General features: G+C 36.6%; 7 protein-coding genes and 1 non-coding gene across 8 annotated transcripts; 3 read left to right on the forward strand and 5 right to left on the reverse strand.

The window, feature by feature from the left end:
• LOC104788744 (U11/U12 small nuclear ribonucleoprotein 59 kDa protein-like) lies at positions 104-750 on the forward strand. Its single transcript, XM_010514526.1, has 2 exons — positions 104-388; positions 513-750. Exons 1-2 carry the CDS (start codon positions 234-236, stop codon positions 748-750), a joined length of 393 nt encoding a protein of 130 aa, XP_010512828.1. The 5' UTR covers positions 104-233.
• Positions 1,010-3,888, forward strand: LOC104784698 (U11/U12 small nuclear ribonucleoprotein 59 kDa protein-like). The gene is made up of 8 exons (XM_010509754.1): positions 1,010-1,294; positions 1,419-1,749; positions 1,836-1,919; positions 2,008-2,073; positions 2,212-2,284; positions 2,376-2,692; positions 2,771-2,811; positions 2,904-3,888. The coding sequence occupies exons 1-8, from the start codon at positions 1,140-1,142 to the stop codon at positions 2,995-2,997; spliced, it is 1,161 nt and encodes a 386-aa protein (XP_010508056.1). The 5' UTR covers positions 1,010-1,139; the 3' UTR covers positions 2,998-3,888.
• LOC104784699 (golgin candidate 4) lies at positions 4,773-8,963 on the forward strand. Its single transcript, XM_010509755.2, has 15 exons — positions 4,773-5,135; positions 5,272-5,370; positions 5,461-5,583; positions 5,727-5,855; positions 6,067-6,175; positions 6,248-6,312; positions 6,445-6,612; positions 6,709-6,822; positions 6,949-7,089; positions 7,251-7,547; positions 7,634-7,699; positions 7,792-7,994; positions 8,073-8,127; positions 8,383-8,580; positions 8,665-8,963. The coding sequence occupies exons 1-15, from the start codon at positions 4,911-4,913 to the stop codon at positions 8,878-8,880; spliced, it is 2,208 nt and encodes a 735-aa protein (XP_010508057.1). The 5' UTR covers positions 4,773-4,910; the 3' UTR covers positions 8,881-8,963.
• Positions 9,208-10,898, reverse strand: LOC104784700 (reticulon-like protein B5). Its single transcript, XM_010509756.2, has 4 exons — positions 10,589-10,898; positions 10,138-10,318; positions 9,905-10,046; positions 9,208-9,649 (listed from the first exon to the last, which is right to left on the reverse strand). Exons 1-4 carry the CDS (start codon positions 10,791-10,793, stop codon positions 9,407-9,409), a joined length of 771 nt encoding a protein of 256 aa, XP_010508058.1. The 5' UTR covers positions 10,794-10,898; the 3' UTR covers positions 9,208-9,406.
• On the reverse strand, positions 13,507-14,451 carry LOC104784701 (RING-H2 finger protein ATL67-like). The gene has a single exon (XM_010509757.2). It carries the CDS (start codon positions 14,222-14,224, stop codon positions 13,580-13,582), a length of 645 nt encoding a protein of 214 aa, XP_010508059.1. The 5' UTR covers positions 14,225-14,451; the 3' UTR covers positions 13,507-13,579.
• On the reverse strand, positions 15,103-16,007 carry LOC104784702 (late embryogenesis abundant protein At1g64065-like). Its single transcript, XM_010509758.2, has one exon. The coding sequence runs from the start codon at positions 15,897-15,899 to the stop codon at positions 15,231-15,233; it is 669 nt and encodes a 222-aa protein (XP_010508060.1). The 5' UTR covers positions 15,900-16,007; the 3' UTR covers positions 15,103-15,230.
• On the reverse strand, positions 16,989-18,419 carry LOC104784703 (desiccation-related protein At2g46140). The gene is made up of 2 exons (XM_010509759.2): positions 18,059-18,419; positions 16,989-17,397 (listed from the first exon to the last, which is right to left on the reverse strand). The coding sequence occupies exons 1-2, from the start codon at positions 18,307-18,309 to the stop codon at positions 17,148-17,150; spliced, it is 501 nt and encodes a 166-aa protein (XP_010508061.1). The 5' UTR covers positions 18,310-18,419; the 3' UTR covers positions 16,989-17,147.
• TRNAE-CUC lies at positions 19,855-19,927 on the reverse strand. Its single transcript has one exon. It is a non-coding gene; the product is annotated as a tRNA-Glu (tRNA).

Consider the following 19,971-nt stretch of genomic DNA (forward strand, 5'->3'; position numbering starts at 1 on the left):
ATTCAACGAACTTTTTGACGGATTCAAAATCAAAACCTTAATGGGCTTATATATTTTCAAAATGGGCCTAACTGTATCAATTTTTAAGGCCCAAGTATCTCAACCTCGCACGCTCTGCTTTTGCTTTTGCCGGCGTCGGATCTCGCCGAAGTCTCCTCCTCCGTATTTTCCCTGTACTGTAAGTCTCACGATAATAGCTGAATTTGGGGGGTTTCTGGTAGAGAGTCTCCGAGATGAATCCGGCGAATTTCCACCCCACAAATCCTCCGTTCCAATGGGCTCCGATGTTACCTCCGGACCCGCCTCGTTGTGGTGTGTTTTGGAATACAAAGAACATAACCGATCAGCTTAAACAACTCCAAGATACGCTTAACCTGGCTAAATCAATGTAAGTAACAATGGTCACTCAAAATTGTATTATTCTGTGATAGTGAATCGATTTGAGTGTTGGAGTTTTCATCTACTTAGGATTTTTGGAAGTTTCATCTACTTCACTGTTGGTATATGTATAGGGAGAAGGAACTAGAAGCGTTGAGGGTGATCAAAGATACGAAAGGTTCAATGGAAGTTGTAGAACAAGGTTCAGGAGTAGAGTGTTTGAGATATCTAGAGGCTATGAAGATGAATTTGGGACAGCAAGAGATACTTTCAGTGGAAGCTGCTAACTCTTTGATGTCTACTTTAAGAGCACAGCTTGAGCCTTTTAGATTTGTTGTTGATGAGAATACTCCATGGGNAAAAGAATCTTAAGTATCCTCAAAACTCAAAGTCGTCTTAACGACAGAGAATCAAATCCCAAAATCAGAAAAAATGGTAACGTAAGTTTTTTATTACTAGAAGAAATCTAAACAACTTTAATTTTGTCTGGTTATCACTTCTCAACTGTAACAACAACAGATGTTTGTGATTCAACGAACTTTTTGACGGATTCAAAATCAAAACCTTAATGGGCTTATATATTTTCAAAATGGGCCTAACTGTATCAATTTTTAAGGCCCAAGTATCTCAACCTCGCACGCTCTGCTTTTGCTTTTGCCGGCGTCGGATCTCGCCGAAGTCTCCTCCTCCGTATTTTCCCTGTACTGTAAGTCTCACGATAATAGCTGAATTTGGGGGGTTTCTGGTAGAGAGTCTCCGAGATGAATCCGGCGAATTTCCACCCCACAAATCCTCCGTTCCAATGGGCTCCGATGTTACCTCCGGACCCGCCTCGTTGTGGTGTGTTTTGGAATACAAAGAACATAACCGATCAGCTTAAACAACTCCAAGATACGCTTAACCTGGCTAAATCAATGTAAGTAACAATGGTCACTCAAAATTGTATTATTCTGTGATAGTGAATCGATTTGAGTGTTGGAGTTTTCATCTACTTAGGATTTTTGGAAGTTTCATCTACTTCACTGTTGGTATATGTATAGGGAGAAGGAACTAGAAGCGTTGAGGGTGATCAAAGATACGAAAGGTTCAATGGAAGTTGTAGAACAAGGTTCAGGAGTAGAGTGTTTGAGATATCTAGAGGCTATGAAGATGAATTTGGGACAGCAAGAGATACTTTCAGTGGAAGCTGCTAACTCTTTGATGTCTACTTTAAGAGCACAGCTTGAGCCTTTTAGATTTGTTGTTGATGAGAATACTCCATGGGAAGAGAAATCTGCAGCAGTAAGACTGACTTGCAAATTGAAGAAATCGAATAGGAACAAACTGTGGAAGAAACGAAAGAGACGGTGTGTTGCAGAAATGCGTGCTAAGGTGGGTTTCTCTATGCTCTCTATTTAGCCAGTGTTGCAGTATTTGAGATATTATCTTCATCATCTTAATTATACTGTTTGTTTCAGGAGCCTGAAAGATTTAAACAAGCTGATAGAGAGGCGGATGAATGGAGAGAAAAGGAAATGGCCAAGGACATGGCAAATAGAAAGGTAATATCACTGTCTCGAATTATAAGTGGGATTAGCATTAATAAATGTTCCTCATTTGGTATCTCTGACAAGGTCTATCTGTTTTCAGGTCGACGAGATGAAGGCAATTGAGAAGGTCAAGGCAAGACGAGAGCGAAGGAGACTAGAACCCGAGGTCAGACTTCTTAAAGCCATTTCAGATAACATTATATGGGGACTGGAGATAGGTTTTCATATAAATTCTTGTTCATCTTTGAGTGTTTTTTTCCAGTGATTTTATATATCAAACAAACTCATGGTTATGATGTTTCAGCTTGAACTGGCTCTAATTGTTGAGGAAATGCAAGAGTTACGTTCCCTAAGAATTGAAAAACTAAAGAAGCAAGGTATGTCAATAATCTGAAGAAGTAGTACAATGTGTGTTCTGAGACCAGCGTCTGACTTAAAGTAATCGGGTTATATATGAACACTATGCAGGGCATTTCCTTCCCGAAGAAGATGACAAGTTTTTCGAGAGTGTTCGTGCTGCAGTAGAGCAAGAGGAAAACCAAGTTCAGTCCCTAACCAACACAGAGACCGAAGAGAATGTCATTGCCTCTGAGGAGGACACTACTCTCACTACCAGTAACAAAATCAGCAAAGACACAACAGATAAAGAAAGCAATACAGTGGCAGCTACTTGTGAAAAGACAATGGAAGCTCTTGGAAATGGTTGCGAGAATATTTCGAATTTACCAGTCGAGTTCTATCACTACTACTACGGAAGCAATTTTGACATGGGTAGACTTATTGAGGTGGGTTTTATTTGAATTCCCCATCTCTTTTAGCTGATGGTTTAAAGAAGTGATTCAGCTGATGGTTTAAAAATACAGATCAGAAGAGAATGGGATGCATATCTGAGTCACGGAGGAAGGTAACTTACCAAAACAATATATCATAATTTACCCAAGATTTTGAATTTTTGATGTTTGGCTCTTAAGAAAAGGTTTTGATGTCTATATACAGCCGGATTCCTGGCCACTGGGTTCAGCCATCGCCACCAGCTAATGAGATTTGGGCTTCATGTCTTGTTAATACTCCCAAGAGTGATCTTAGTTAGTTGCTGTTCGGATTCTAGGAGAAACAGATCTTAGAGCAATATTTTGGTCTTCAGTTCCATTGTATTGTTTCTGTTTATAGTTAGCTTACTCTTGATTTCTCAAGATTTCATAACGTGGCAATAAATATTACTCAGGTTCACATATAACAAAAATACGTCACATGTCACTAGAATTTCGTACAATATTATTATTGAGTTCTCCGAACAATATCTGTATATCCCATTGCCAAACATCAAAACGGTTCTCAAAGAGTCAAAGAAGATTTAACAAAAAAATGGTCACATCAAAAAGGTCCTCAGAGAACATTAGGTCAAGGCCATTTATTTTGATAAAAGTTGCTAATCCAATTACACTGATGTTTAGATTATTATGGTGCAAGTAGAAGGGACTGAACCAATAGACGATGTGGGGAAGATGATTGTTGAGCTATCCAATAGACGATGAATCACAACTGCCCATCTGCCCCAAATTGATGTTGCAAAGAAATCTTTCGTGAAAAGTGCATTCGAACACACTAAACCGATACACACATATCTTTGCTTTTCGAATTAGCTTATATAACATGTTTTTGTTAACAAAATTACATTTATTCAAATTCTATTAACAATACACTAAACTCTCAATTTGAGATGATACTACCAAGTCCCTTCGTCCGTTCATAGCTCACAACTGGTCAACTGATTGTACTGGTCAATTAACATAGGCCTCGATTGATAGAATTGATTGAAGTTAAATGTGGGGAAGATGATTGTTGAGCTATTCAATTGACAATGAATCACAACTGCCCATCTGCCCCAAATGGATCTTGCAGAGAAATCTTTCGTACAAAGCGCATTAGATCGCACTAAGCCGATACACACAATCTCTGCTTCTTACTTCCACACACACACACACACACGAAAAAACTGAAATTTCAGACCAAACTATACACCAAGAACACAAGACAATCCAACAAAAGACAGATCATCAAAGAGTTCAAGGAAAACTCAATCTACGAAGGTTAAATAAATTGTTAGAGAAGCCTCATTTCATGAGTATACTCGCTTCCCTGCTGGGTCCTTCGCTTTTACACAACAATTCACAATATATAAACCAAAAAATCAGAATTAATTTAATCGAAAACTAAATCCATAAAGGGATGAAACACCGAAGTCCGGAATTGAAACTCACAGATCTCGGAATAAATCCACCAATCCTCGATACATATTTCCGAAGGTAAACTTGGCTTGAATACGCATTGATTTAAAAAGCGTTTCACCCATAGGTCCTTCGTTTACACCTATAAAACTACTCCTATAATAATAACATTGCGATAACGATGCTCAGCGAATACGAACCATAATGTAATCGGACATCATCTCGTGAGACGAGTTACGCCCACACGATCTGTTTCAAATTTCCGATATTAACTCATCATAGCATCCATAGACACATAAAATCAAATCAAAATCTAAATTTAGAGAAAAAAACGAATCAGACAGATAAGCTAAATCGTAGAAGATGACTGCTGCTAAACTATAGAAGAACCCTAGATGAGAGGCTGTGGAAGATGAAGTAATCTTTAGGTCAATTTATATAGAGCCATGTATTAGGGTTAATGCGATTATATCGTAGCCGTTAGAATTGGAATGATAATAATAAAGGCCCGTTATGATATACTAAAGGCCCATTACTATATTGGGCCTGAATTGTGAATTTAATAAATGACTAATGACCCGACCCGTCTGATTAGTTGACCCGCCAACTGAAATCATGAAAATTATATGCTCTGCTGAAAAAATCCCAATTACGTTTTTGTTTAAATCGGATCTACACACCTGAGCGATAATATTTGATCTTACAGAAGAAGATTCTTGTCTCTTTGATAAATTCTCGGAGTAAGGAGGAATCTGTGTCCGGGGGAGTTTGAGCTATGTGGAGTTCGATTGCCAATATTAAGGAGAATTTGAACAAGATCGCCCTCGATGTCCACGACGACGAAGACGACGAAGATCTCACCATTTATGGGTCCACCAATGGCGCCGCCGGCGCTGATTTATTGGGCTCTGATCGGAGGAATTCTAACGGATTTAGGTACTCGAGGTCGGTGTCGAGGTCTCCGATGGCCAATGGTGTCGAAACGCCTGTTAATCATGAGGTATTGGTCTTGTTCTTGCTCATTCTTGAATCATCTTCTTCTGGAGTGTTGCTTTATTTAAATGACTGTATAAGTCTTAGTTGGGTTTTTGTGTGTTAACTTAATACTCTGAGAATTGTTTATTATTTTTTGGTAGATTGAGAGGTATAAAGCAGAGATCAACAAGCTTCAAGAATCAGAAGCAGAAATCAAAGCTCTTTCTGTAAATTATGCGGCTCTTTTAAAAGAAAAAGAGGTAATGAATGTACATGGTTTTTTGTCAAGAGTCTTGCACATACATTGGTTTCGTTGCTCTTTACTCACACAGAAGGCAACATGGTTACAGGATCAGATATCCAGATTGAATCAGGAGAATGGCTCGTTGAAACAGAATTTGACTTCAACTAATGCCGCTCTCAAAGAGTCTAGAATGGATCTTTCCAGGGCATCAAACAATAATGCTATCAAGGTAGATATGCTCTATACTTTGCAGTATCTCCATATATACCATTGTTAGTTGTTTGCTTAAATGATGTGTAATAGATTGTATATGATGTGTAAGTGATGCTTCTCACGATTTCTTACATTAGACTAACTAATTGTCTTCTGCAGGGAAACAGTGATAATTCACCCAACAGGTCACAGAAGTCCCCGACAAATTGGAAAAGTCGAAACCAAATGTACAATGGTATTGCCTCCAAACAAAACGGGAACGATTCCGAGTCGCATAAAAATGAAAAGGTATTTCTATCGTATAATTTGCCATGTTATTAAGATAAAGATTTGCATTGTTTTCTTTGTTAGATACATGTATTCTGATGTATTGATGTATCAGAGTTTCAAAATGACTTCTTCAAAAATTTTACTTAGATATATCTTGTGCTATAAATTAATCTGGTGTTTGCTTTTTGCTGAACGCGGAACTCTAAGCGACAATATGAATGCCTTTTAGGAGTTTGCAGATATGCTTGAAGAGAGAACCAGGTTGATGGCATCTGCCCAGGCTAGAGAACTTGAGAAAGAGCGAGAAAAATCAGCAATTCTTCAGATTTCACTACAGGGTATATAGCACCACTCGTTGCTTGATTGTTTCTTTACTTCTTATTTAGTCTCACTCACCTTGCTTTCATCAGAGGGGCAGAAACAGAATCAATCTTTCAAGGAGCAACTCCAGTCTCTGAGGTTAGATAAAGAAAAAGTAAGTATTTTCATCTAACATTATTCCAGTCTCTGAGGTTACAATTTTTTTCGTTTACTTAGGTATCACCATTGTTACATTACAGTTTTGTAATCTGATTGATGAGTAGACATTTATTCCAACTGTATGCAGACGCTCATGGAGAGCAACAAACTACGTAGTGAATTGGATGCAAAATTGGCTGAAATCAAACAATTGCAGATGAAGTTGAGTGGTCGGGAGCAGCAGGCTGTTGGCATTTCCATAGAAAATCTAAAAGAGGTTAACAAAGCTCTGGAGAAGGAAAATAATGAGCTTAAGGTGCATTGTTGTGCAATCTTAACAAGGAATGTTTCATTTTTAGTTTTCCTCTGAGCTTCAGACTCTGATACTAATCTACATTTTTCTGTTGTGTAGTTGAAACGAAGTGAATTAGAGGCTGCTTTGGAAGCAAGCCAGAGGTCAACAACTAGGAAACTCTCCCCAGAGGGCACAGAAGCACTTAGTAGACATCATAGTAGTTTGGACAAGGTTCTTTAATGCTATTTTTTTTTTGTTCAATTGGTCCTTTAACCATAAGAAACATAGTTTTTATACGAGATTCAAGTGTGGAGCAAGCATTTATTGTCCCTTCTACTTTTCTTCATGTATAATTAGGAGAAGTCTGGAAGCTTTCCTGGGAAAGAAGATATGGAGAAATCTTTGCAGAGGCTTGAAAAGGAGTTGGAGGAAGCACGAAGAGAGAAGGATAAGGCAAGGCAAGAACTGAAACGGCTTAAACAACACCTGTTAGAGAAGGTTATTATCCTAAGCTAATTTCTTACTTGCAAAGTTTATTGATTATCCTATAACTATAACTTTTAAGATGTGTAGTGAATTATACTTTTGAGTCTTTGACAGTGTTCTCTTGATATCTGCGAACAAAATTCTATAATAGTTTTCTTGGTTTATGCTTACAGGAAACTGAGGAGTCTGAGAAAATGGATGAAGATAGTAGACTGATTGAAGAACTCCGCCAGACCAATGAATATCAAAGGTCTCAGATACTAGGTTTAGAAAAAGCTCTTAGGCAGGCAATGGCTACTCAGGAGGAAATCAAGTCGAGCAACGACCATGAAATCCGGAAATCAAAGGGTATAATTGAAGACTTAAATCAAAAGCTTGCGAATTGTTTGAGAACAATAGATTCCAAAAATGTGGAACTTTTAAATCTTCAAACTGCTCTTGGCCAGTACTATGCTGAAATTGAAGCTAAGGTTTGTATTTATTATGAAATTTTGTTTCCCCTTCTATTAGATGTAACCTTGATTCATTTATGTATTTCAATTCTTAAATGTTCTAGGAACATTTTGAACGAGAGCTTGTAGTGGCTAAAGAAGAGGCAATGAAACTCTTGGCTCGTCTGAACGTAAAATTTCTAATCCTTTGTTTTGTCAAGTTGTCAACTATATATGATATGTCATATGGATTCTGGTTTATGCCATTTTTCTGTTTCTTAAGGATGTTAATGAACGGTTAGAGTCATCAAAGAAAGAAAAGGAGGAAGTGACATCGAAGCTGTTGCACGCTGAAACTATTGCAGCAGAATGGAAAAACAGAGTAAGCAAGGTTGAAGAAGACAATGCAAAAGTAAGGCGTGTTCTTGAGCAGAGCATGACTAGGCTCAACAGAATGTCCGTGGACTCAGATTTTCTCGTTGATAGGTGGGCCAGTAACGTTTATTTTACATGTTATTCCATGTTTCTTCAGATTCTGATCATCTTCTCATATTGTTCCTTCAGGCGTATTGTTATTAAGTTGCTGGTTACGTACTTCCAAAGAAATCACAGCAGAGAGGTAAGATTTGTGAAATTATAATTCAATGATCCATTTTGTTTTACTTAGCCTCTCAGACAAGTTATATCACAACTTTGAAGAGGCAGTAGAAGAAGGCTTCGATTGTTTCAAACCAAATCTTTAACGATTACAGTTTATAAAAGAGCCTTAAGCTAATAATTATAGAGGAAAACACTTTATTATGACTTTTAACATGTAAAGCTTATGCAAATAACATTGAGCTAATATGTATCTCATCTGAATGTTTCTGAGTAGGTCTTGGACCTAATGGTTCGGATGCTTGGATTCTCAGAGGAAGACAAACAGCGAATAGGATTAGCACAACAAGGAGCCGCGGGTAAAGGTGTAGTTAGAGGCGTACTGGGATTACCTGGTCGGTTAGTCGGTGGCATCTTAGGAGGTGGTGGCGGCGGTTCACCAGAGTCGCATCCTAATATAGCTTCAGATAATCAGGTACCAGTGGCTTCACAAAGAAATAGCGTCTCAATTGAATGAAATCATTTGCTTGATCTATTTGTCTCTTTTGTTGGCTCTCAGTCTTTTGCAGAGATGTGGGTTGATTTTCTACTTAAAGACGCGGAAGAGCGAGAGAGAAGAGAAGCAGAGGATGCAGCAAACAAAGAGCAAAAGAAGGCTACTAATACTACTACTACTACGCAGAGGCCACTTTATGAGCAAACTGATTCGGAGTTTTCAACGGTGCCTCTTACATCATCGGATAGTAATCACAGGCTCTCCAGATTACTCACTTGACCCAGTTTGGTATATATACTCTTCTTATACACGTTTTGTAAGAATCCGATTATCCGAATATCTTGCGTCTTGTGTTGTAATTATCTCTCTCTCACACTATATTCCATTAATTCTTTTTCTATACCATTGATTTGGAGAATTAAAAACAAAAAGAAATTCTGAAGCTGTTTTTTTATGATGTACTGTATAATATACCATTTATATTGTTAATTGCTTTTATTTTCACCTGTCATGTAACTCCTACAAAATAATTCATTACTTTTTTAGCAACAAAATAATGACATATTTTTATAAATGGGGCTGTCCAAAACGAAACATTGTCTCACGTTTCATGAACTCAAGAATCCTCCATTGATAGCAGGAAAAATATAGTATTGGAAGAAGAAGAAAAACAATTGTAGTCAAAAGTTTGATAAAACTATAAAGGGACGGACATTTGGGCCATTAGCGGCAAAACTCTGCAAGTGACCACCAATTCCACATGATCAAAAACTTAAAACCAGAAAAAAACATAGACGTAATCTCTTTAACCCAACTTTGCCTTTGCCTTGAGAGAAGCAACGGGAATCTTAGAAAGGACCTTCTCATCAAACACCACATATTGTTTCTGCAACTCCTTCATTGCTTTCTCTGCCAATGGGTCAACCTTGTCTTCGTGTTTCTCGTACAGCATTGGCACTGTGTGCAATATCACGAAGCAGATGTAGACCAAAGTCAAGAAATTGCACCAGTTGCCCACCACTGAGATGATCCATAGACCAACAACAACCTGACATAAGAAAGCTCGTCATCAGATTCAGGAACAATGATTAACTTGCAGGTTCTTACAGGCTACGGCATGCATCCTATTCTCACACATTGTTGCATTAAAAGACTAGTGATATGTACTGTTTACGCAGTGAATAAACAACGTTCAACAGATGAGAGTTGGAAACTTAGGATGAAACTGATTCCTACACGAACTCTACCATTTTCTATATTGTTAAACTGAAGTCTAAACGTCAGCAACAAAGATTGAGCATACCATGAGGAATTTTTTCAGGTCCCTTCCTAAAGCAATGCTTCGTAGGATAACGAAAGCTTGGTTAAGTTCGTTTCTCAAAGAAGAAGCAATCACAAGGAAAGCGTCCTCGGGAACATGGACTTCAGGAATTTGAGGTGGAGTCCTGCAAATATGAAAAAAAGGTTTTAAGACCATTAAAACAAGACAAACAACAGACATCGAGGCTTAAACATGATCAACGGTCTGAGTCTTACTTGTTGATAAATGTGTGAGCATTGGACCATAAAAAGAGGCCACCAAGAGCGAGTATGGAAATGTGACACAAAAGACTCAACAAATGATACTCAACAAGCTCGAACAGAACCCAAATAGCAGTGGCAACACCAAGAACAGCAGCTGACAGCTTTTTATCCCTCCACAAGAACACATCAGCAGCTGCAAAGAAGAAGATTCATTGAGACATAAGGCCAACGACATAAGAGAGAGAAGCATACAAATCAGAAGTCAAAAACATAATAAAGCCAATTCATTGGTTTCATAACAAAGTTCAAGTCTTAATTTTGAATGCCCAAATCATTCAGAGGAAACAAATCTTACAAGAACAAGATATGTAAAACCAAATCTTAAACGAGTAATTAGACCCTCATTGAACAGATCAAGCATCAATAAATGAAAATATATGAGATTTAGATTAAAAAGGCTTACGCTTTCCACCACCAAGAACCTTATGAACAGGCTTCTCTCTACCAAACATACGATAGATCTTAGCCTTGACAGCCGAAGGCGAATCCGGTTTCTCGTATTCGGATTCAGACGATGAAGACGAATCGTGATGGTGAATCTTCTCAGAGATCTTCTCCATCAGAGAAGGTTCCTCCGCCGGCACAGATTTCTCAATTTCTTCCGCCATTGATTTTTCAAAAAATTCTCAACAAAGAAAATCCAAAATCGTGTGAAGGAGAGGGAGGAAATAAGCAAACAAAGCAGTGAGGGGGCGAAAAAATAGGTTTTTTATTACAAAGAGGATTTATTATAACCACGAGCCTGAGGTTCGGTACCATCCGAACGTGTGATGATGGTTCGTTAACGGCGTTCGTATTCATTAAACCCATTAATGAAAGAAGCAAACGGACGTTATTTGACGGAGAAGCAGAGAGCCTCGAGACGTGTAGGCAACCAACCAAAGAGGAAGGCTGGTCATACCTTTCCATTAAAGTAACCGACACTACGGTTCGATTTACGACACGTGTCTGACATTTTATCGCGAAATCGACGGCTCAAATTTAATCCTCTTTATGATGAAGCATTTAATTAAAAAAGGGCTGATGACGTAACTCTCTCTTTCAGTAAGCGGCTTCGGTCTAGGTCGAATGTTTAAGACTTTAAGAAAATTCATGGGTAAGGGGGTCCCGATGATTTGTAAAAGTCTACAAAGTTTTTTTTTTTTTTTGATAGTATAAAGTCTATATAACATTCATCTTTTTGTAAACTTAGCGGTTAGAAAGATAATAAATTGAAATCAAAGCGAGGTTAATTACTTGATTACAAAGACATACTACCACTAAGCTCCAACAGTATCACCACCACAAGATAGTGCAGGCAGGGGAATAAAAAGCGAATTCGTGGACTAGTTTAAGTCAAATAACTCATTCACATTTCATTATTATGTAACAATATTTTCAACAAATATATAAATAACATATGTTCACACTATCCGACCTTCTCTCTTGTGAATTATCATTAACGTGCGCTTTACAATAAAAATAAAAAAACCCCTTCTCCCTGCTATCATCGAACCAGGAACTTCTGGTCATGTAGGAATAATGCAAAATTGCTTCACGGCAACGCTTTATAGGATCGATAAATAAAAGTGTGTATGCAAATACAAATTCAGGATAACTCTGTTATCTTTGAAAATATTAATTGCATTTATAAAAAAATTGTCATAGACTAACTCAACCACATTTGGACCTACGAGTTTACGAGATAACTTCATCAACTACTGTACTTGGGATAAAAGAAAAATAAACTATACTATCTTCACTATTTTTGTTCCCAACTTTAGAAACATCTATTTCCGACATCCAACAAATCTAATACTTTAACTAAAGTTAGTTTCCGACCCTTTGAACCTGAAAAAAATAACGGAAAGTAAGTTACCTTGTTCAAACTCAAAACCCTTTTGTGTACTGTATGTTATAAAACACGAACGCGTATTTTATTTTGAACCGCTCATACTGGAAAAAAAAAGGTTTCAAAAACGTTTTAAAAAGGATAAATTTAATGAGGTAAATCATTCAAATTGGATTTCGTTTCGATGATATTAATGGCAAACCCCACTTTTGACAAAATTTTTTAATTTACAAAATCAGTAAAGTTGTAATGAAACGGAGCAAAAATAATAAAGATTACCCTAATTAGGCGAATGGATCTATGTAAATCTATACTAATAAAAAGTAGGAGCTATAAGCTCCTAAAGGTGTCCACATAGGATTTTAAACCACCAATAGGGATAAGACATGTCACTCATTAATATTTTTTAAAATCCTAAGAATTTTAAATATTAAGAATTATTTTAAACAACCTATAAGGATTTGACATGTCATTCATTAACATTTTTTTTATTTCCAGAATTTTTAGAAAAAGGAAAATTTTAAATTTATAGAAATAATAGAACTATGTACAACGTCCCACATCGGCTAGAAATCTTAATTTTACAAATATTATTTTAACTATACATGTGTTCATATTACTTTCTCTGCGAGTAAAGATTTTGGTTTGAGAAGTTTCAATACATGTGGATCTTAAACCGAATAAGTATATGGATGAAATTATCAATAATTGGGTTCATGTGTTGACTATGCTGGTCTTCATGAATTGTACAAATTTTATGAGAAAATAAAAGATTTTGGTCTTGGAGTTTGATGGATTAACAAGTTGTATGGTAGTCTAAAAAATATATTTTTCAGTGAAAATGTTTTTCAGTGAAAGAATGTGAAAAAGTTGCGAGGAAGAAGAAGAAAAAGAAGAAAAAGAAGAAGAGTATAACGAAGAACAGGATAAAAGTAACGATGACAATTACCATAAAATTTCACAATGAAAATGACAAGACAGAATATAAAAAATAAGAAAACACTGAATAAAAAACACGAAAGCATAGGTGGTAGCGATCAATTAAATATGAAAAACGAGATTAATTCGAGATTACAAAATTATTTCGTTTTTCTGGTGGTCAAAGAAATGGTTTAGGATATGTGAGGTCACCAGTTTGATTCGTCTTGCCTGGACGTCGAGTTAATTCATGATTTTTTTGATCTGATTTGAATGTATAACACAACTCATTTTTATATTTTTAAAAATTGTGTATCTGAAATTTAAATTTTTATTTAATACTAATATAATTTATTTTTATAAGATAATATTTCATTATGTCATCAATCACATACTCCCTGCATTTCATAATATAAGATGTTTTAGAGAAGATTTTTTTGTTTCATAATATAAGATGTTTTAAGTTTCTATGCTACTTTTAGATTAGTTTAATATATTTTATTATGCAGTTTTATTTATGATTGGTTGAACTTTTTTAAAGTGATTATTTCTAATATTTTGAAACGGAGTAAATATATTTCATCAAAATATATCAAATAAACCCACGCGTAGCGTGGGTTCAAAACCTAGTAATAATAATAACTATCATCTTCTTGCTCTCATCCGATCGGCGGCATACTGCGAGAGCGGCACAACTTCCGACAAAGGTGTAGACAGAGGTGTAGATGTCGGCGTCGGAAGCGGCGAGTTACGACAAACAGGACAAGATCCGTTGAGTTTAAGCCACGCATCAAGACAACACAAATGGAAGTAGTGTTTACACTCGGGCATCATCCTCAGCATCTCCGCTTCTTTATACTCACACAAACAGATCGAACACGTCGTATCTCCTCCACCGCCAAACCCATCGGAGGACGCGGCGGATGAATCTTTTGAATAGTGGAACTTAGGGTAAGAGTTGATGACTGCTTGATCGAGTCCCACGACGACATCACCTGCTTCGAGATCATTGTCTTCTTCAGCGACGAAGATTATACGAGGGAGGATTACACTTCCGCCACGGTCTCCTACAGATTCCACGGCTGTTGTGCGGCGGCGAGAGTCGCGGCAACATATATATGAGGATAGAAGGACGGTAGAGAGAAGGACGAGGAAACCGAGAGCGATGGCTATGGAGTAGCCAAAGCCTAGAGTTGTGAGGTAAGAGTGGTTGGAGCCGTGTAGTGGTGGCGACGGTGGAAAAGGAGGGTGGTTTAGGAAGACTGAGGCGGAGGAGGCGGCTGTTGACATTTGATGGTAAAGAAGAAGAAGAAGACCGGGTCCATGTGAGAGACAGAGAGAAGGAGATTGATAGAAAAAGATTTTTTAAAAATTTAATTTTGTTTTTGAAAATTTTGTATTTTAATTAATTTAGAAGTGAAGAGAGGTGGGTGGGAATTGCAGCTGATGCATTTAATATAGTTTGGAAACTGAAATTTGCATTTATTAAATAAGTTAGGTCTTATTAATTAAGTGGCCCAACGCCAAGGAATATAAATTTGTTTACTCTCATTGTATTTTTTTATTTTATTTGATAATGTGTTCGAGCCTTGTAACATTGACTGTTTAACAATATTTTTGTCAATTTCGTATTTGACGGGTCGAATTAGAAAAGACTATTTTTATACTCCTTTCGTTGTCTTGTTTTGTTGATTTTTTTGGTTCGAATTGTGTGATTCGAGGCTTCTCACTGCAATTTACTAAAAGCTCTCGTTGGCTCTTGGGTTTCGTACTAATTAAAGACCCGAGGTTCGAAAAACTGCGAATGGTCGACTCGCAAACGAACAACCAGTGGGCATGTACGTAACTTAACCACGACGACCAGACATGGGGATGTGGTTAAACTAGCAAAGTAGTAGTATTTGATTCATAGATTAGAAAGTATTACACATGATTTAATATTAGTTCGACTAAGTTAACCAAGGCGGACTAACTAATAATGTAGAACGAGTCGGTTTAGTATGAAATAATCAAATAAATTAATACGCTAATGGATTAGTCGTCGGTCAATTCTTGGAACATTGACATAAGTTTGATATTTTAACGAAAGCGTTATGTTTACTCCATTAATAAAAACCAGCAACTGTACAAAACCAAAAAAAAAAAAAACAATTCAAGAAACCAAAACAAAATAATCTAAAACGAATAGAACATGTAAATAGTGATCTGTCATGAAATTTCGAATCCACTCGCATAAGGTTGAATAATAAAATAAAACAATAAATCGATCCTAACGTAACGTACGTATACGTATACCTCAAAGACCGATTTTATTCTTGCAGTCGACATCTTGAATCGCCTGGGCGGTGATGTTCACAGCCATCGTGCAGTTCATCGTAACCGTCACGTGCTTCTTCACGAACAAAATCTTCACCTTACCACCAACCCTAGTATAACTCCTCACGTTCACAAGACCCGACGTACTCACTTCTCGACTCAAACCCGGATCCGCCAACATCCGATCAATCATAATATCAACCGTCAAGTTCATCCTCGAAGTCCGACGTGGTTTCGCCTTCCCTGGTAGCCCACGAGCTTCACCCACCACCGTTCCTTTGTAATATATATCCGTCGTAGTGTTGGAGTACTTAAACGACGCCATATTTGGATTCTTGACTGACACGTCAACGATCATGGAGATGTTTGTTCCCAAGAGTTGGACCCGATCAGTCCCAATGACTGAATCTAGGCCGTTGACCATTACGCGGTTCATTTTGATGGTCGGGTCTTTGACTCTGAACACCGTGAAAACTAAAGTCAACACGATCGTGAGTAGAATCAGAGATGTTACAGTGCCGCAGATTAAGCATTTCATCCGCTTCCTGCGACGGAGAGTGTTGTTCCTGGTGTTGGAGGCTGATTCGTCGCTCACCGGAAGAATGGTCGCTGGAGCTAGTGGACGAACATGTTCTGAATCGTTGTTCATGGTGGGGATATTTTGTTTTATTGGAGTGATTGATTAATCATATGGTTTAATGTGATTTATATATAAACGAAACTTAGCGACGGAGAATTTTTGAATTTTATATTCTACGTGTCCTGTGTTTCCTGTGCTATCAATTGTTTAAGAGAAACTTAACGAAAATAAACAAAAAAGTAAAAGGAAAAATCAATGTAATTGTCCTAACCACTAACAAAATTGGGTCAATTATTTCGTGGAAGATGGGAATAATATTAAATTGGGTCTGATTTTATTATAACGGTCATATGACTTCATGCGTGGAAGAAAAGTAGAAGCTACGTATCGGTTGGGATGCCGATTCCGCCAATGAGAATTAGTCAGCTCGTTACACGGGTTTGACTTTCGCGTCAACGTCCGAGGATTCTTTCGAGAAGGAAAAAAGGAGTATGGTAATACTGTATACTACTATTTGTTTCCACTTGGAAATTAATTAAAGGTAAAATCTAACTCTAATGTGGTTAAATTTTCATCAAGTTATGTTCAGTATTTGGGTGTGAATGCATCCAACATTGTGTTTGAGGATGATGATTTTGTTTTTATTGATCTTTCACGATTATATGAACAGCTAATTCAATCATTTGAAAGAACAAAGACAGATAATTTGGAATTTTGAACACTAAAAGCATTTTTGTTTTTGGGTAGTTTAAGTGAACTGAGATGCAATTTGCTCCTAACTAATTAATCTTTCTCAATTATGGTTAGCTGGAGACAACCTAGCTTCATACATTACATGGTCCCCCTTGCCTATTTTGCTCACTTAACTACAATCTTTTCTCTATTACTAGTTAAAAAGCAAAAAGTTTGTATGTAAATAACTTTAGAGTTTTTGTGTTGAATGCTGGAGCAAGTTAAATTAGTCCTCCTGTTATTGGTATGCCGTATGCGAACTCATGACCTTCACACACAGGTATTCTTGGCCCTGTAGTTTTCACTCTTGCCCAAAATGTCTACAGTTTTACTAATATTGGTTCAAACCTCTCGACATATAACAGAAGCAAGAAACGTATTTACTATGCAATCATCTAACTAAACGTTATAAATCACACCACGAAAAACATATAAAAACCAATAAACATCCTTAACAATCCAATAACAAAATTAACAACAACAACAAAAAAAAGAGTCCAGAATATAAACTCCGATCGTCTATGAATACCGAATGGTACTTTATTGAACATTAGATTATAATTAAGATGCAAAACTATAGTTGAATTAGAAGAAGTCGCGAAGGGAAGGTAGCTTAATCTCACCCTGAGTAGAGATAGGAATGGTGATGTCACCAACAACAGGAATGTCGAAGGTTAGTCCAATGTCGAGTTGATAGTCAATGTCCCAGTCCGTACACATGTCCTTCATCAGACTAACCGCTATGCTATAAGCCACCTTAACCGGTACGTCCAGAATCGTTGTGCCGCTCCCAACCAAAGAACCCGGGTCCGGTATTGTCCCCGACGCGATCGTCCTACAGCAACCATAAACATTATTAATCAGCATATCATATATGATGAACATAACTAAACTACACATGACTGTTATGACAATGTTATCTTAAGTTTAACTCCTTAAAAATACAAAACCTGAGACGATCTATCGCTTACATGTGTTATTAGTATTTTGCATACATGTGTATATCTATACATTATGGGTTCATATAGATGCTAGATATCATCAATGCAAATGGATCGGATAATAAAATTGGTAGCTGGATATATGTATCAACGAGGCTCAATACGAAACACAACTTGTGAAAGAACCAGATTTTAGCCATTTTGGTGATAATATATTTATTACTTCATCAATAAATAATCAAGCATGACATCAGATATAAGTATAACTAACTAACAGATTTCGAATCATTTACTACTGAAAAAAAAGAGATAGATCGGATTCACCTAACGAAAAGTACACCATTTAGAGTTTAAAAATATGTGAGACAGATTAAAAATATGCATCAGGCTAGATCTATGTAATAAACAAGTGCACGTACGATCCGGATACGTTTTGATACACGACACCGAACAGACGTGAACATACTCAATTTCATTCGTCGGATGAATGGATAGCGTAGATCAGACGGTACAGAAATTACAAAGCTAAAATACAAATAAAAGAGAGAAGCTGACCTTGTGGCACTCTTGAGGATGTAAGAGATCTGGCAAATAGGGATGGATTGAGAGTAAGGATTCTTGACGGAGACCTTGGCGTGATAATCAACTCCTGCACGTGTCACGCCTTTGAAATCAACGTCGTCCACGGTGGCTTCAGGCGTCGGAATATTCGCTAGCTTCTCCGCAAAGAAACCTTTCGCTTTATCTAACAAGCCTGAAATCACCGACGCCTTCTCTTCCACCACCTTTTCATCCGCTGATGCCATTTTTTTTTGTGTTTTGTTTGGTTTTTATCAATCGTATACTTTCAAAATGATCAGATCTCTTCTTATCTCTCTTTGTAATGTCTTATTGCCTCTGTGTCGGTTATATATATTTGTTTCCTCTTTTAAGGATGAGTAAGATAATAGCTTAATTTCCGGAGCGTGACATTTTTATTTTATTTATCTTTAGTTGTTTTTATAAGGAAAGGTACAATCTAATTATTCTGTTTTTTATCATAGAAAATTAAAAGCGGTCCATAATGCATATTCGTAGGAAAGATCCGTTTTTGGAGCATGATGATGGTCATAACGTGCGTTCCTTACTGCTTTGCTTGTCCGATAAATATACTCCTCCTAATTACTTTTTGCTATAAAATAATTATATGATGTTTTTATATAGATTTTTAAAAGAGAGAATCTAATACCCATTATATTAAAGGTCTTAAAAATTAATAAATTAATAAATTAAAATATATTAAAATTTAGTCATAAAAGTAGAAAAAGTTTAATTTTTTATTATTCAAATCTGTACAATATAAGATGGAAATGGTATCTTCCATTTACTTTTTTTTTTGTTAAATAATCTTAAGAATATGGAAACATATATATTCTCATTTACAATTAGTCAAAAACATAGCTTTCCTGATAAAACATGGTATGCAAAATATTGGAGGTAGTAGGCTATACATAATAACGTAACCTTTCTGTTGATTGCATTTGCTAAAGTTAACATGTGGATTTATGAGGAACTTGAACATATTATTATTTTTTTTCCCATAAAAAAAGGAAAAAAGAAAATCACTAATCCATATTTATTGGTATACTTTTGTGTGGCTTCGACTTCGTCAAGACTTTTTCGCTTCGTTCGTGCCTATTTGAGGGTACTTACTGACTATCAAATCAATGATCACTCACGATGAGGCAATACTTTATTCAAAGTTCAAACGAATTGAAACTGATTATTGGCTGGGGAAATTCAACCGATTGAAACCATATCCAATTAGCCAGATTGCTTTAAAAATTAAAATGATGACTTGGTATTTGTTTTATTCGGATTACAACTGTATTTTTTTTGGTTATACAACTGATTAATAATCACAATGGGATTGAAATTACGAATATACGAGTACAAGGCCTCCGTTCGTTATACACTTATAAGTTATACGAACCATGGAACGTTGTATTGAAGATATTATAATTCTATAGATTTACTTACACAACTTACTTCCTATAGATTTACTTGTCAGCCTCTGTAATTCTTGGAGCAGTGTACATTAGTCCATTTTGGTACTCACCCTTGGTTCTGTAATCAATAATCATGCATTGAAAGATCAACCAACAACGAGACAGAGTTTTCGAAAATTAAAGATTTTACTACAGTTTAAGCAAATTTAAACTGAGCTAGAAATGGTCACAGAAACCTTAACTACAATTCTTTGCTATTCTCATATAAACTCTGAAAGAGGAACTTATGAGGGAATCTAAATAGGATGACACAAAGTTGAAATAGAATCCGGTTTTGTTAAAAAATAGAAAAAGCAAAAAAAACTCCGTCGCCGGGATTCGAACCCGGGTCTCTCGGGTGAGAGCCGAGTATCCTAACCAGCTAGACTACGACGGATTTTTGTTTACTTATTTACATATTCTGTATTTAACATAGTATTA

This window comes from Camelina sativa, chromosome 5, assembly GCF_000633955.1.
Source record: "Camelina sativa cultivar DH55 chromosome 5, Cs, whole genome shotgun sequence".
In the NCBI taxonomy this organism is placed as follows: domain Eukaryota; kingdom Viridiplantae; phylum Streptophyta; class Magnoliopsida; order Brassicales; family Brassicaceae; genus Camelina; species Camelina sativa.

What these genes read in the sequence shown, in the direction of transcription:
- LOC104784698 (XM_010509754.1), top strand. Translation starts at nt 1,140, where the DNA reads ATGAATCCGGCGAATTTCCACCCCACAAATCCTCCGTTCCAATGGGCT. An exon ending in AGGACATGGCAAATAGAAAG is followed by an intron (nt 1,920 to 2,007) that starts GTAATATCACTG and finishes ATCTGTTTTCAG; the next exon opens with GTCGACGAGATGAAGGCAAT. An exon ending in TATCTGAGTCACGGAGGAAG is followed by an intron (nt 2,812 to 2,903) that starts GTAACTTACCAA and finishes GTCTATATACAG; the next exon opens with CCGGATTCCTGGCCACTGGG.
- LOC104784703 (XM_010509759.2), bottom strand. Translation starts at nt 18,309, where the DNA reads ATGGCATCAGCGGATGAAAAGGTGGTGGAAGAGAAGGCGTCGGTGATT. An exon ending in ATCCTCAAGAGTGCCACAAG is followed by an intron (nt 17,398 to 18,058) that starts GTCAGCTTCTCT and finishes TGGTTGCTGTAG; the next exon opens with GACGATCGCGTCGGGGACAA.
- LOC104784700 (XM_010509756.2), bottom strand. Translation starts at nt 10,793, where the DNA reads ATGGCGGAAGAAATTGAGAAATCTGTGCCGGCGGAGGAACCTTCTCTG. An exon ending in GGTTCTTGGTGGTGGAAAGC is followed by an intron (nt 10,319 to 10,588) that starts GTAAGCCTTTTT and finishes TCTTCTTTGCAG; the next exon opens with CTGCTGATGTGTTCTTGTGG. An exon ending in ACCTGAAAAAATTCCTCATG is followed by an intron (nt 9,650 to 9,904) that starts GTATGCTCAATC and finishes TTCTTATGTCAG; the next exon opens with GTTGTTGTTGGTCTATGGAT.
- LOC104784701 (XM_010509757.2), bottom strand. Translation starts at nt 14,224, where the DNA reads ATGTCAACAGCCGCCTCCTCCGCCTCAGTCTTCCTAAACCACCCTCCT.
- LOC104784702 (XM_010509758.2), bottom strand. Translation starts at nt 15,899, where the DNA reads ATGAACAACGATTCAGAACATGTTCGTCCACTAGCTCCAGCGACCATT.
- LOC104784699 (XM_010509755.2), top strand. Translation starts at nt 4,911, where the DNA reads ATGTGGAGTTCGATTGCCAATATTAAGGAGAATTTGAACAAGATCGCC. An exon ending in AAACGCCTGTTAATCATGAG is followed by an intron (nt 5,136 to 5,271) that starts GTATTGGTCTTG and finishes ATTTTTTGGTAG; the next exon opens with ATTGAGAGGTATAAAGCAGA. An exon ending in TGAGGTTAGATAAAGAAAAA is followed by an intron (nt 6,313 to 6,444) that starts GTAAGTATTTTC and finishes AACTGTATGCAG; the next exon opens with ACGCTCATGGAGAGCAACAA.